The following is a 15,115-nucleotide window of genomic DNA, read 5'->3' on the forward strand; positions in this document are numbered from 1 at the left end:
CGAGTCCTAGTTCATCCTTTAGCAGTAAGGCATTCCCTGGGAAATATCCCACCGTCTGATTCCACCACCTCAACCAAGCTTCACAATCATCATTGCTGTGTATAGTATTAAATGGTTTGTTTAAAGCTTATAGTGCATGCGTGTGTGTGTGTGTATCTAGCTATCTATCTAGTGTGTGTATAGATAGTGTCTTTTATCCAGTGAAAAAAATGTCCCTGGAACCTAACTCTTCCCCCCTCCTTACATTAAATCTTATGGGGAAATTGGATTCGCTTAACATTGTTTCACTTGAAGTAGCATTTTTCAGGAACATAATTACAACATTAAGTGAGGGGTTAGGGTTAATTAATTAATTATTAATTTAAACTTTAAATTCTTGGTGAGAGAATATATGCCTCTACCTCTAAACTCAGTTATGTCATAGATTTGAAGGCTAAAGGGTCCAATACGATTATTTTATCTGACCTCCTGGGTAACACAGACCAAAGAATTTTATCCAGTAATTCCTGCATCAAATCCATACTTTACAGTTGAACTACAGCGTATCTCTTAGAAAGAGATCCAATCTTCATTTAAAATCCACTATGACCTTAGTTGGTTGTACCATTTGCTAATTACTCTTGGTGTTAAAGAGTTGTACTTGACTTATAGCTTGAAATTCTCCCTCCAGACAGTGGATCATGTTGTGCCTTTGGCTGCTATATTTGAATCCTCTACCATCAGAAGTCTACCATGGAATTACTAAGAGACCAAGGTCAAATCCTCTCTTAAGCTTTTCTTGAATAAGCTGAATAGGCTGTTTCCTAAATCTTTCAATGCAAGACAGGCTTTCTAGATCTCTAATCATTGTTGTAGCTCTCTTCTGATCTCTTTCCAGTTTTTCCATACCCTTTTTTAAAGTGTAGAGTCCAGAACTGGACACAGTATCCTAGTAATTTACCTTACGCTGTCCTAACCATTTATGTAAGGGAAAGGGGCTGCTCCAAGGAGACAAAGCTGACAGGTTCAACACCTTTCACAAACACAAAATGGGGTCATCAGGCTGATGAATGGCCATAGAATCATAGAACTGTAGGATTGGAAGGATCTCGAGAGGAGATCTAGTCCCGTCCCATGCACTCAAGGCAGGACTAAGTATTATCTAGATCATCCCTGACAAGTGTTGGGGTCTAACCTGCTCTTAAAAATCTCCAATAATGGAGATTCCATAACCTCCCTAGGCAATTTGTTCCAGTGCTTAACTACCCTCACAGGAAGCTGGTTTTTTTTGTTTTCGTTTTTTTTTTTCTAATATCCAATCTAAACACCTTTGCTGAAATTTAAGCCCACTCTTTCTTGTCCTATCCTCACAGGTTAAAGAGAACAATTTTTCTCCCTCCTCCTTGTAACAACCTTCTATATACTTTAAAACTGTTGTTGTTGTCGTTGTCCCCCATCTGTCGTCTTTTCTCCAGACTGAACAAACCCAGTTTTTTCAGTCTTCCCACATAGGTCATGTTTTCTAGATCTTTAATCATTTTTGTTGCTCTTCTCTGGACTCTTTCCAATTCATCCACATCTTTCCCAAAATGTGACACCCAGAACTGGACACAATATTCCAACTGAGGCCTAATGAGTATGGAGTAAAGCGGAAGAATTATTTCTCGTGTCTTGCTTACATCACTCCTACTAATACATCCCAGAATGATGTTTGCTTTTTTTGGAACAATGGTGCACTGTTGACTCCTATTTAGCATGTGATCCACTGTGACCCCGCTGATCCATTTCCACAGTACTCCTTCTTAGGCAGTCATTTCCCATTTTGTGAGTGTGCAACTGATTGTTCCTTCCTAAGTGGAGTACTTTGCATTAGTCTTTATTGAATTTCATTCTGTTTGCTTCAGACCTTTTCTTCAGTTTGTCCAGATCATTTTGAATTTTAATCCTATCCTACAAAGCACTTGCAACCCCTCCCAGCTTGGTATCGTCCACAAATTTAATAAGTGAACTCTTAATGCACAATACCAGAAGAAGAGCTCTTTGTAACTCAAAAGCTTTTCTCTTTGACCAACAGAAGTTGGTCCAACAAAAGAGATTACCTCACCCACCTTATCTCTCTAATATGAACTGATGGTCTTTGTTTGTATATCTGCTGTTAAACACAAGACCCAGGGAGATCTAGGCTTAAAGATCAAAGTACCAGTAGAGCTGGTCTGGGAGGAAGAGAGCAGAATGTCTCCCCAGGAAATATATCCTCAGCCAGCAAAAGTCATTATAAATGTTAAAATGTTCTCACGTAACCATCACTGGGGAGCAGATTAATATATAGTATTTTTAGTGTGTTTTTTTCTTTTCTTTTCTTTTCTTTTCTTTTCTTTTCTTTTCTTTTCTTTTCTTTTTAAATCAGGCAGGAGACCAAAAGCAGGATTCTGGGTTTTCAGAAGAGACTGTGCAAGGAAACACATTTTTTTTTTCCCTTTCCTGTAACATAAATAATGTTAACTTGTTTCACGCATGCTATGTTTTCTGTTCCAGTTTTAATTTTCAATGTATAGTACTTTGCTGTGTTCAGGCAGATAACCATAACACTTTACATGTTATACAATGAGGGCAAAGTTAATGTTACTGAGAGAACCATAACTTTCATTTCTGCACTTCTGAATGTTTGAAATTGTGACCCTACTATTATTACTTGAATATGACTTTTTGTGTACAAATTATTAAAATGCTGTATATTTCAGAATGTGCTAGGCACTGCACTATGCAGACAGTCTTTCACATTCCCTAACTCAAAGAAGTTTACAATCTAAAAACAAAATGGAGATGCAGGGTGAGAGGGAAGGAATACAACGTTTAAAAGATCAGCAAGGACTTGATTACAGTGTATAAGTACCTATAGTACTAAGTACTGAGAGAAAATACTGGATATTAAAGGCCCCTTTAAACTAGTGGAGAAAGGCACAATAAGAAACAATGATTGAAAGTTAAAATTAGAAAAATTCAAATTAGAAATAAGGCACAGATATGTATTGGTGAGCGTGACTAGCTGTTGGAACAAACTACCAAGGGAAGTGGTGGATTCTCCATATCGTGGTGTCATCAAATAGACACTGAATGCCTTTCTGGAAGATATGCTGTAGTTCAACAAGTTACTGGGCTGAATACAAGGGTAACTGGGTGAAATTGTGTGGCCTGTGTTCTATGAAAGGTCAGATTAGAGGCTCTAATGCTACCTTCTGGCCTTTAATCTCTGAAAAATAAAATCAAAGTGGTGATGGTGGGGCAAGGCACATCTAGTTGTACGTTTCTTTTTCATAGGGTAATTTATATCTAGTAGGTTTCAGAGTAGCAGCCGTGTTAGTCTGTATTCGCAAAAAGAAAAGGAGTACTTGTGGCACCTTAGAGACTAACAAATTTATTAGAGCATAAGCTTTCGATGAAGTGAGCTGTAGCTCACGAAAGCTTATGCTCTAATAAATTTGTTAGTCTCTAAGGTGCCACAAGTACTCCTTTTCTTTATATCTAGTAGGTCTATGATAACTTGTTTATTTTAGGCAATACACAGCAGATGATGTTCCCCACTCAGGGGAGTTGTTCATTGGCCCCACTGGCCAGAATGAGTGGCACAAAGTGACCATAGTGGATTTGAGAATCCTGTTTTAAGAACCTAATCCAGTGCAGTAGTATTGACACATGAACCTATATCATTAGTTGCCACCTACTCAGTTCTCAGACTCATTCATGATGGTCAGTCTCTGTTTGTACTCTTTGAGGTATCAAAGAACATTTTAATTCCTGTCTGAAGTAGGCACTTTCTCTGGTAACAGTTGACTAAATTAATTCTTTTCTAGGGGAGCATAAGTTAACTCTAATCCTTCACAATAATGCACTTTGGTCTTGAACACTTTTGAAAAGCTCAACACTTAATATCCCATGGAAGGTTATGGAAAGTAGTCAATTCATTTAACAAACTTACACTTAAGTTTATTTTCCTGAAGAAGACGACCCACACAATTATCCAGTTCATCCCATACCTCATACCAAAGTTCTCATGTCACTTGACATATTCACCAGCCCTTGGTCCCTTGCCAACAGTATTTTGAAAATTATGGACTTATTTCTGCAATATGTTACATTTTCAACTGAGGAACTTTGTGTGCTTGGTGCCTAACAGTTCCCCAGGGAGAGAAGATAGTGAATCTTGTATCTGTATTAATAGATGTATTCTGTGGTGCTAATCTCTTCTCTCCTTTTGTGACAGGTGTCTGCCTTGGCGATTGCCAGTGGAAATGGCTTATTACTTAAAGGAGGGAAAGAGGCAGCACATAGCAATCAAATCCTTCACCATCTAACACAAGAAGCACTTTCCATCCATGGGGTCAAGGATGCAGTGCAGCTGGTGAGTGCCTCGAAATGAATCTAGGATTTGTCGCACTACACATACAGTACTTTCATGAATGTAGGATGTGTGCGCACTACACATACAGTACTTTCTGGATAATACCATGCTCAAAGTCCTTCAAAGTCTATAATAGTGTCTTGGCTTGGTTACTCCAGGTGAACACCAGAGAGGAAGTAGAAGATCTTTGCCGTTTGGATAAACTGATAGACCTAATCATTCCACGTGGCTCTTCTCAGCTGGTTAGGGATATCCAGAAAGCTGCTAAAGGAATCCCGGTTATGGGGCACAGTGAAGGGATCTGCCATGTATACGTGGATACAGAGGCCAGTGTAGAGAAGGTCACCAGAATAGGTAAGATGGGAGATGCCTTTTCATTCTGATGAGTTGGACTGAGTTTGAAATGGAATGCATGATATGGTCAACAAAGCTGTATCTGCTCATGTGCTTTTCAATACCTTTCTAATGTGAAGTGGTATGTAACCAATTATCCATTCTTCAACCCCCAGTCAGAGATTCAAAGTGTGAATATCCTGCTGCCTGTAATGCTCTGGAAACGCTATTAATTCACCGAGACTTGCTGCGAACACCTTTGTTTGACCAGATCATCGATATGTTGAGAGTGGAACAGGTTAGTCAAGCACAGCTCACTTAGTAAAGAGAATCACTTTTGGTTAGTAATTTAGCTTGGCAGACAAAGGGACTGGCTGAAAGCAGTGATGTGCAGCTCATCTCTGCAGTGGCTTATAATCAAATGATGGTATTGCAAATGTCATCCCATCTTGAGATTTGAGCATCGGGGTACCCAAGGTGCTGCATAGAGGTGACCCTGTGTTGCGAATTATACCTGATCGGTCACGCACGGTTCAAGTTTTTAGGCTGAGGCACCAAAAACCAGGTCCAGATCTGCAGAGTTTCCAGTCTGTGTTTAATGTATTACGCTCGAGCGTGGTGCCCCCCCGCTAGTCAGGAGGGGACTCCGTATACAGTTTATGCAAAGCTTATATACCATGTGACATCGCGTGCTGCCCTCGTGCATCGGCACCCTTAACCAATGAATTCCATCCTCACCCCATCCTCAGCCACTCTCTGGTGAGTGCTTTCTCGTGTTCTGAGAATGTCAACAGCTTTATCATTAAAACAGAACATGCAGTTACACAACGTGCCTCGCATACCACAAAGACAGGAAGGACAACAGTTTCAAGGCCCGAAACGACTCCCCAAATGTGCTGCGGTCTGTGCTGCACAGACAGTGGCTGGCGCCAAAAGGTGCCAGCTCTGCACATATTAGCTTTTCCCTCAACACCCTGGAAGTAGTTCCTTCAGAACTCATGCTGCTGCTGAGTCTTAGGTGGTCCTTTGTGAATAACATGAATCCTGTTCCTTCCCTTGGGCTACATATGTTCTCTTCTCTTCACCTCCTGGAATTAGGAGCAAGGGACCCTATTGGTCCTGACCATCTCCATATGCTGCTACTAGCCCAGCAGGCTTGCACCCATTCTTTTGGTGTCTGTTCCTCTTCTTTGTCTGATCCTTACCCATTTCTCCTGTTTTCTCTTACCACTCTCCTATTCCTTCTTCTTACACCTGCTCCCTATTTGTTTAACCCCCACCCCTATATGCCAATATGTCTTTGCTCCTGCCCATCCTGCTCCCCTATTGTCTCAGCAAAAGCAACAGAGCAAAGCTAATAAATGATTTCCTGAATTTCAAACTGGTATTGCAGTTCCAGCAGGCATTACTAGAAGAGTCTGTGGACAGGGGCATTTTTAAAATACTGTGGGTTGCAGAGAAATGTAGGATTGTACACCCAAGTTAGACCTTGCGTGTTGGTGAACATTACATGGTATGACATGTTATGCTAATAGAATGTGCAGGCTGTGATTTATTAATGCAAGAAATAAATGGTTAAAGAGAAGGTGAGCCATGTGTCCTGATAACAAATTCCAAAGTACGTATTAAGAAAACAATAAAAAGAAAGCTGGTCTAAACCTTAACTATGCCAGTCCTGGTGGTCCACAATAATGTGTCTGGGGTAGTTTGTCAGTGACCAATATTGGCAATTCATATACTTAATAGAATTTTTTTTAAGACAAGAAGGGACAATTCTGATTTAGGGCATGTCAACACTACAAACTTTTGTCTAATCAAGTTATAATGTCATATAGCTGCTGCAGTTAATACGTCACTTGTCCTTGTGCATATTTGGCTCCTTGTGTCAGTAGTGCACATACTCATCAGGACCGCTTGTATTGATGCAGAGTATGGTGAACCATAGGTAGGCATCCCACTGCAACTTGCCATCCTTCAGCATGCTCTCTCTTGGGAAGTTTTGGTTAATGCATGAGGGGCTGAAACAAGTTGTGTAGGTGTGAGTCAACTTCCCAGTTTACAACTAAAAAGAAAAGGAGTACTTGTGGCACCTTAGAGACTAACAAATTTATTAGAGCATAAGCTTTCGTGAGCTACAGCTCACTTCATCGGATGCATTTGGTGGAAAAAACAGAGGAGAGATTTATATACACACACACACAGAGAACATGAAACAATGGGTTTATCATACACACTGTAAGGAGAGTGATCACTTAAGATAAGCCATCACCAACAGCAGGGGGGGGAAGGAGGAAAACCTTTCATGGTGACAAGCAGGTAGGCTAATTCCAGCAGTTAACAAGAATATCAGAGGAACTGTGGGGGGTGGGGTGGGAGGGAGAAATACCATGGGGAAATAGTTTTACTTTGTGTAATGACTCATCCATTCCCAGTCTCTATTCAAGCCTAAGTTAATTGTATCCAGTTTGCAAATTAATTCCAATTCAGCAGTCTCTTGTTGGAGTCTGTTTTTGAAGCTTTTTTGTTGAAGTATAGCCACTCTTAGGTCTGTGATCGAGTGACCAGAGAGATTGAAGTGTTCTCCAACTGGTTTTTGAATGTTATAATTCTTGACGTCTGATTTGTGTCCATTCATTCTTTTACGTAGAGACTGTCCAGTTTGGCCAATGTACATGGCAGAGGGGCATTGCTGGCACATGATGGCATATATCACATTGGTAGATGCGCAGGTGAACGAGCCTCTGATAGTGTGGCTGATGTGATTAGGCCCTATGATGGTATCCCCTGAATAGATATGTGGACAGAGTTGGCAACGGGCTTTGTTGCAAGGATAGGTTCCTGGGTTAGTGGTTCTGGTGTGTGGTTGCTGGTGAGTATTTGCTTCAGATTGGGGGGCTGTCTGTAAGCAAGGACTGGTCTGTCTCCCAAGATCTGAGAGAGCGATGGCTCGTCCTTCAGGATAGGTTGTAGATCCTTGATGATGCGTTGGAGAGGTTTTAGTTGGGGGCTGAAGGTGATGGCTAGTGGCGTTCTGTTGTTTTCTTTGTTGGGCCTGTCCTGTAGTAGGTGACTTCTGGGTACTCTTCTGGCTCTGTCAATCTGTTTCTTCACTTCAGCAGGTGGGTATTGTAGTTGTAGGAATGCATGATAGAGATCTTGTAGGTGTTTGTCTCTGTCTGAGGGGTTGGAGCAAATGCGGTTATATCGTAGCGCTTGGCTGTAGACAATGGATCGAGTGGTATGATCTGGATGAAAGCTAGAGGCATGTAGGTAGGAATAGCGGTCAGTAGGTTTCCGATATAGGGTGGTGTTTATGTGACCATCGCTTATTAGCACCGTAGTGTCCAGGAAGTGGCTCTCTTGTGTGGACTGGTCCAGGCTGAGGTTGATGGTGGGATGGAAATTGTTGAAATCATGGTGGAATTCCTCAAGGGCTTCTTTTCCATGGGTCCAGATGATGAAGATGTCATCAATGTAGCGCAAGTAGAGTAGGGGCATTAGGAGACGAGAGCTGAGGAAGCGTTGTTCTAAGTCAGCCATAAAAATGTTGGCATACTGTGGGGCCATGCGGGTACCCATCGCAGTGCCGCTGATTTGAAGGTATACATTGTCACCAAATGTGAAATAGTTATGGGTCAGGACAAAGTCACAAAGTTCTGCCACCAGGTTAGCCGTGACAGTATCAGGGATACTGTTCCTGACGGCTTGTAGTCCATCTTTGTGTGGAATGTTGGTGTAGAGGGCTTCTACATCCATAGTGGCTAGGATGGTGTTTTTAGGAAGATCACCAATGGACTGTAGTTTCCTCAGGAAATCGGTGGTGTCTCGAAGATAGCTGGGAGTGCTGGTAACGAAGGGCCTGAGGAGGGAGTCTACATAGCCAGACAATCCTGCTGTCAGGGTGCCAATGCCTGAGATGATGGGGCGTCCAGGATTTCCAGGTTTATGGATCTTGGGTAGCAGATAGAATACCTCAGGGGCTCCAGGGGTGTGTCTGTGCGGATTTGTTCTTGTGCTTTTTCAGGGAGTTTCTTGAGCAAATGCTGTAGTTTCTTTTGGTAACTCTCAGTGGGATCAGAGGGTAATGGCTTGTAGAAAGTGGTGTTGGAGAGCTGCCTAGTAGCCTCTTGTTCATACTCCGACCTATTCATGATGACGACAGCACCTCCTTTGTCAGCCTTTTTGATTATGATGTCAGAGTTGTTTCTGAGGCTGTGGATGGCACTGTGTTCTGCATGGCTGAGGTTATGGGGTAAGCGATGCTGTTTTTCCACAATTTCAGCTCGTGCACATCGGCGGAAGCAGTCTATGTAGAAATCCAGGCTGCTGTTTCGACCTTCAGGAGGAGTCCACCAGAACTGTTTCCATCCCATACTGTTATCTGTATCCCATAATTTTTGCACCTTATTTTTTCAAAACTTCACAAACTCTCACGGTCCTTCTTGCTGACTGCCATCTCTGACAGAAGCATAGAGCCTGCACAGCTCTGCACTATTATCATGAATGTTGCAAGCACAGGGTGCACAATGCTGAAGTGTTTGCAGATCTGCAAGAACCACCGAATGAAAAGAAAACATGATTCTTTGGAGGTTAGATTGCAGTGGGACGTGGCGAGAACCAATTGAAGCTTGTTTGTAGCATTTACAGAGCAGCTGCAATTGGTGGAGCACCACTTTTGGACCTGTGAAACAAGAACTGACTGCAAAAAGAAAAGGAGTATGTGTGGCACCTTAGAGACTAACAAATTTATTTGAGCATAAGCTTTCATGAGCTACAGCTCACTTCATCGGATGCATTCAGTGGAAAATACAGTGGGGAGATTTATATACACAGAGAACATGAAACAGTGGGTGTTACCATACACACTGTAAGGAGAGTGATCACTTAAGATGAGCTATTACCAGTGGGGGGAGGGGAGGAGAAAACCTTCTGTAGTGATAATCAAGGTGGGCCATTTCCAGCAGTTGACAAGAACATCTGAGGAACAGTGGGGGGGTGGGAGGGAGGAAATAAACATGGGGAAATAGTTTTACTTTGTGTAATGACCCATCCACTCCAGTCTCTATTCAAGCCTAAGTTAATTGTATCCAGTTTGCAAATTAATTCCAATTCCGCAGTCTCTCGTTGGAGTCTGTTTTTGAAGTTTTTTTGTTGAAGAATTGCCACTCTTAGGTCTGTAATCGAGTGACCAGAGAGATTGAAGTGTTCTCCAACTGGTTTTTGAATGTTATAATTCTTGACGTCTGATTTGTGTCCATTCATTCTTTTACATAGAGACTGTCCAGTTTGACCAATGTACATGGCAGAGGGGCATTGCTGGCACATGATGGCATATATCACATCGGTAGATGCGCAGGTGAACGAGCCTCTGATAGTGTGGCTGATGTGATTAGGCCCTATGATGGTGTCCCCTGAATAGATATGTGGACAGAGTTGGCAACGGGCTTTGTTGCAAGCATAGGTTCCTGGGTTAGTGGTTCTGTTGTGTGGTGTGTGGTTGCTGGTGAGTATTTGCTTCAGATTGGGGGGCTGTCTGTAAGCAAGGACTGGCCTGTCTCCCAAGATCTGTGAGAGTGCTGGGATAGCATTTTAATGCTTGTTTGGGATGACGAGCAGTGGCTGCAGAACTCTTGGATGTGCGAGGCTACATTCCTGGATCTGTATAGGAAGCTGCCCCAGACCTCCAACTCAGGGACACCAAAATAAGAGTGCACTGATGTGACAGAAGTGCGGGCTGGCAGCCCCTTCCCTCAGCTCCCATTGGCCGGGAACAGTGAATCATGGCCACTGGGAACTGCAGGCAGCCATGCCTTCAGACGGTCAGTGTAAACAAACTGTCTTGCGACCCACCAGCGGATTACCCTGACGGGCCACCAGTTGCCCACCACTGCTGTAGTGTGCTCTACTTGGTCCTACTCTTTTGGCCTGGTAAGAATCGTGTGGTGATTGGTGTACATGTAGGGATATAACATTGTCAATGCACCTATTAATTGTGTTTGTGAATGATCCTGTGAGTTGTGTGACACTGTGCAGTAACAGGTGTGACAAAGTGGGTTTTTTCCCCTAGTCATGATATATATGAGCCTTAATGTTTTGCTTGAATACTCAATTTCCCTGTGTATTACACCAATGCCTATGTGGTGGGGATAAGGGGGGGTGACTTTTGCTGAGACCCTCGGGGGGTCCAGCTGCATGCACGTAGGCAATGGCCGATCCCCCTTTGTAACCTGAGAACCAGGAGAGAGATGCGACCAGGTGCACTTTGCCCAGGAAGCAAGACAAAGACCAGAGGAGGGGCAACGGGTGTATCGGAGGTCAGGCCACTGGAAGCAGGGCGGTCTTCTCTTTTCAGACTCAGTGGGGAGGGTCAGGACCCCAAGGCTCTGGGGTTCCCTCCCCCCAAAATGGACTTTATTGAATGGTCCTGCTTTCTGTGCTAACAAGCTCTGTTATATGCTATGTTCCTGTCAACTAATAAACCCTTCTGTTTTAGAATGCTGGCTGAGAGTCACTGCTGACTGCAAAGTTGGGGTGCAGGGCCCTTCTGGCTTCCCCAGGGGTCCCATCCAGGTGGACCCATTGCAGGAAGTACACAATGAGAACAGGGGTACTGAATGCTCAGAGATCAGACCCAGGAAAGCCATAGCCAAAAAGGCTTCATGCCCTGGCGATAGTGCAGCTTGGAGGGGAAGCACACTACACCAGCCATGCATCTGAAGAAGTGAGGCTTTTACCCACAAAAGCTTATGCTCAAATAAATCTGTTCGTCTCTAAGGTGCCACCGGACTCCTTGTTGTTTTAGTAATACATCAGCAGCCCCCCATTAGCTCCCACGCCCCCAGCACCTACCGCTCACCCGATCAGCCCTCCCCGCACCTCCCGATCTGTAGTTTCAAGGTGTGCAGGAGGCTCTGGGGTGGAGTGAGGGCATGGCAGGTTCAGGGGAAGGGGCGGGAAAGGGTGGAGTGGGTGCAGGGCCTGTGGCAGAGCCAAGTTGGTGCCTGTAGGTCCAGCACCGGAGCCAGTGCCAATACAAGGAGCCGCATATTAACTTCCGAAGAGCCGCGTGTGGCTCTGGAGCCACAGGTTGGCCACCCCTGCTTTAGAGGGCAATGAAAAGCAGATAGCAACCTCTCTTGGTTGTACCACTGCCTCTTGTAGCACAAGTAAATTAATGAAAAGACAAAAGATGTGTCCTGCTACTTTGAGGCTGCCATCCCTGTAATTAAAAATGTATCTACATACTTACCTGAAAAAAGAACAGGAGTACTTGTGGCACCTTAGAGACTAACAAATTTATTAGACTATAAGCTTTCGTGGGCTACAGTCTCTACGCAAAAGAATAAATGGACACAAATCTGACATCGGGAATCATAACAATCAAAAACCAGTAGGAGAACACTTCAACCTCTCTGGCCACTTAGTAAAATATTTAAGGTTGGCAATTTTGCAACAGAAAAGCTTCAAAAACAGACTCCAACGAGAAACTGCTGAGCTTGAATTAATATGCAAACTAGATACCATTAACTTGGCTTTGAATAGAGACTGGGAGTGGCTGGGTCATTACACATATTGAATCCATTTCCCTATGTTAAGTATCCTCACACCTTCTTGTCAACTGTCTAAATGGGCCATCTTATTATCACTACAAAAGTTTTTTTTCTCCTGCTTATAATAGCTCATCTTAATTAATTAGCCTCTTACAATTTGTATGGCAATTTCCATCGTGTGTGTGTGTGTGTGTGTGTGTGTACGTACGTATATATGTATATAATCTTACTATATGTTCCATTCTCTGCATCTGATGAAGTAGGCTGTAGCCCACAAAAGCTTATGCTCTAATAAATTTATTAGTTTCTAAGGTGTCACGAGTACTCCTGTTCTTTTTGCAGATACAGACTAACATGGCTGCTACTCTGAAACCTGTCATACTTACCTGAGTTTCCTTCCCCTTCACTGAGCTTGCCCATGCTCGACTGGCTGAACTGTGATAGAGTCAAAAATATGTCCTGGCTCGCTGCACAGCTGCATCCTTCAGTTGCTTGTCTTCCATACGCCTCTTTCTTTTTCAAGTCCTCCTCCTTCATGCTGCTTACTTCATTGGCCAATGACTGGGGCTCCTCAGAGGTATCTAGAGTGGTGTGGGTGTTGGAGTCTACCCTGAGTATAGCATGCAGCTCTTTGTAAAAGCAGCAGGTCTGCAGTTTGGCACCAGATTGATTGTTGGCCTCCCTGACCCTCTGGTGTGCCTGGCACAGTTCTTTGGCTTTCACACAGCACTGCTCCTGGGCCCCGTCATGCCCCTTTTCCTGCATTCCTGAGCAATCTGCTTGTAGATGTCAGCGTTTCCACAGCAGGTTCAAAGATGTGCCTGCACAGCTTCTTCTCCCCACAAGCCCAGGAGATCCAATATCTCCTGTCTGCTCCAAGCAGGAGCATGTAGCTGGCATAGTCAGCTGAGCAGCTCCACTCAACAATGTAGAGCTGCTACTTGTGCTCACCAAGCTGGGCAATGAGGAAAGGGGAGTCTCAACGGCCCTTGAGCAGTGTAGTTCACAATGGTGACCACAGCAGTTGGTGTAGGGCATTATGGGACAGCTGCTGGAGGACAGATAGGGTTAATATAAGTAATGCAGTGTCTACCTTCGCACTGCATTGACATAAGTATGCCAACCAAAGCTCTGCGATGCTCAAGGAGGTGGTGTTACTGTGTCAGTGTAATGGGGCGCTTACATCGGTGGGAGACAAATTAAAGTGTAGACTAAGTTGCACAACTAGGTCAACATAAGCTGCCTGGCATCTACATAACTTTTTAATGTAGACCAAGTCATAGAACTTCAACCAATAATTAACATATTAAGCCTGATAAATTGTGGTTGAACTAGACCATTCCCCTTGATTTTAAAGAATTTAAGTAATGAAGACTAGTAACCTGTTCAAATTTTTTATTAGACTTGTTTAATGTTATTTCCAGTTTGCATTTGTCTAGCTTCATCTTCCAGACTTTGGATTGTGTTATGCCTCTGTCTGGTAGACTAGTCCTCCGGTATCTTTTCTCTGTATAGCTAGTTAGAAGCTGTGCTTAAACTAATAGATCTTAAGAGAGAATGGACCATTAGGTCATCTAGTCTGACCTCCTTTATGACATAGGCTAGAGAACATCATTCACTTATTCCTGTGTTGAAGCCATTAACTTATGTTTGACTAAAGCATATATTTCAGAAAGACATTTGGTCCTGATTGAAATCTCCTTTTAATCTTCATTTTGGCAAACTAAATAGGTTGAGTGCCTTAAGTCTCTTGTTGTTCAGTGTCTTTTTCTAGACTTTGGGTCATTCTTGTAGCTCTTCACTGAACTTTCCAATTTTTCAACATCCCTTTTTGAAGTGTGGACACCAGAACTGGATACAGTACTCCAGTGGTGATTTCACCAGTGCTGTATTAGATGTAATGCTGCCTCCCTATTCCTGTTTGATATTTCTCTATTTATACATGAAAGGATTGTGTTAGCCCTTTTTAGCTACAGCATCATACTGAGAGCTGATGTTCGGTTGGCTAGCCACCATGACTCAGTCTATATCCTGTTACTAGTTCTCTGGGCCATCAAGTTCCCTGAAATTGCTCCTACAGGTAATGATGTAAACCTCCATTCAGGAGTCCAGATAAACTAAGAACTTTATGCTGCAGTTGGCTTATTGCTTCTAGTAAGAATCTGATTCAGAAGTGGCCATTCTGCTTGGAAGACACTTAAAAAAAGATCAATACTATCAGATCCTCTGTTCTTGCAGGTGAAGATTCATGCTGGTCCCAAGTTTGCCTCGTATTTGACTTTCAGCCCTTCAGAAGTCAAATCTCTCCGCACAGAATATGGGGATCTAGAGTGTTGCATTGAGGTGGTGGACAGTGTCCAGGAAGCGATTGATCATATCCACAAGTATGGAAGTTCACACACAGATGTTATCATCACAGAGAATGGTTAGTGACCTGAATGGTTCTATTCAATCAACAGTCTAACTTTCAGACACCTGGTGTGTGAAATGCACTTTTACCTGTCCTTCAGTAGTAGCTCTCCCTACAAGGGGTGGGGAACTTTGTCGTTTATTTCCTCCTCCTCCTAGTCCCTCATTCTCCTGTTTGCAGATCTTTGAGTTTGATATCTGTGCTGTGGAGAGACGTATGAGCATTGTCCTGGTCATGGTTGCTCAGTTAAGAGTCTCACATTGCATTACATCTGTTCATGTTTTCATAATGCACCCATTACTTGGTATGAGTGCCTTGTTCCATTTGTGTCTGTTCAGATTTTTCTCTTTCCCTCAGAGAAAACAGCAGAATTCTTTCTCCAGCATGTGGATAGTGCCTGTGTGTTCTGGAACGCCAGCACACGATTCTCCGATGGATATCGGT

General features: G+C 43.2%; 1 protein-coding gene across 1 annotated transcript in view; it reads left to right on the forward strand.

Annotated features, from left to right (window-relative positions):
- The window catches only part of ALDH18A1 (aldehyde dehydrogenase 18 family member A1), a gene marked incomplete at its 3' end in the record, with an annotated part of 126,531 nt that extends 111,422 nt beyond the window's left edge, over nucleotides 1–15,109 (forward strand). Inside the window, exons 13-17 of the mRNA XM_043518696.1 lie at nucleotides 4,241–4,378; nucleotides 4,537–4,732; nucleotides 4,888–5,009; nucleotides 14,500–14,686; nucleotides 15,029–15,109. Of these exons, the coding sequence (XP_043374631.1) occupies nucleotides 4,241–4,378; nucleotides 4,537–4,732; nucleotides 4,888–5,009; nucleotides 14,500–14,686; nucleotides 15,029–15,109 (724 nt within the window). The remainder of the gene's footprint in view (nucleotides 1–4,240; nucleotides 4,379–4,536; nucleotides 4,733–4,887; nucleotides 5,010–14,499; nucleotides 14,687–15,028) is intronic.
- Nucleotides 15,110–15,115: the final 6 nt, after the last annotated feature.

Source organism: Dermochelys coriacea, chromosome 7 (genome assembly GCF_009764565.3).
Source record: "Dermochelys coriacea isolate rDerCor1 chromosome 7, rDerCor1.pri.v4, whole genome shotgun sequence".
In the NCBI taxonomy this organism is placed as follows: Eukaryota; Metazoa; Chordata; order Testudines; family Dermochelyidae; genus Dermochelys; species Dermochelys coriacea.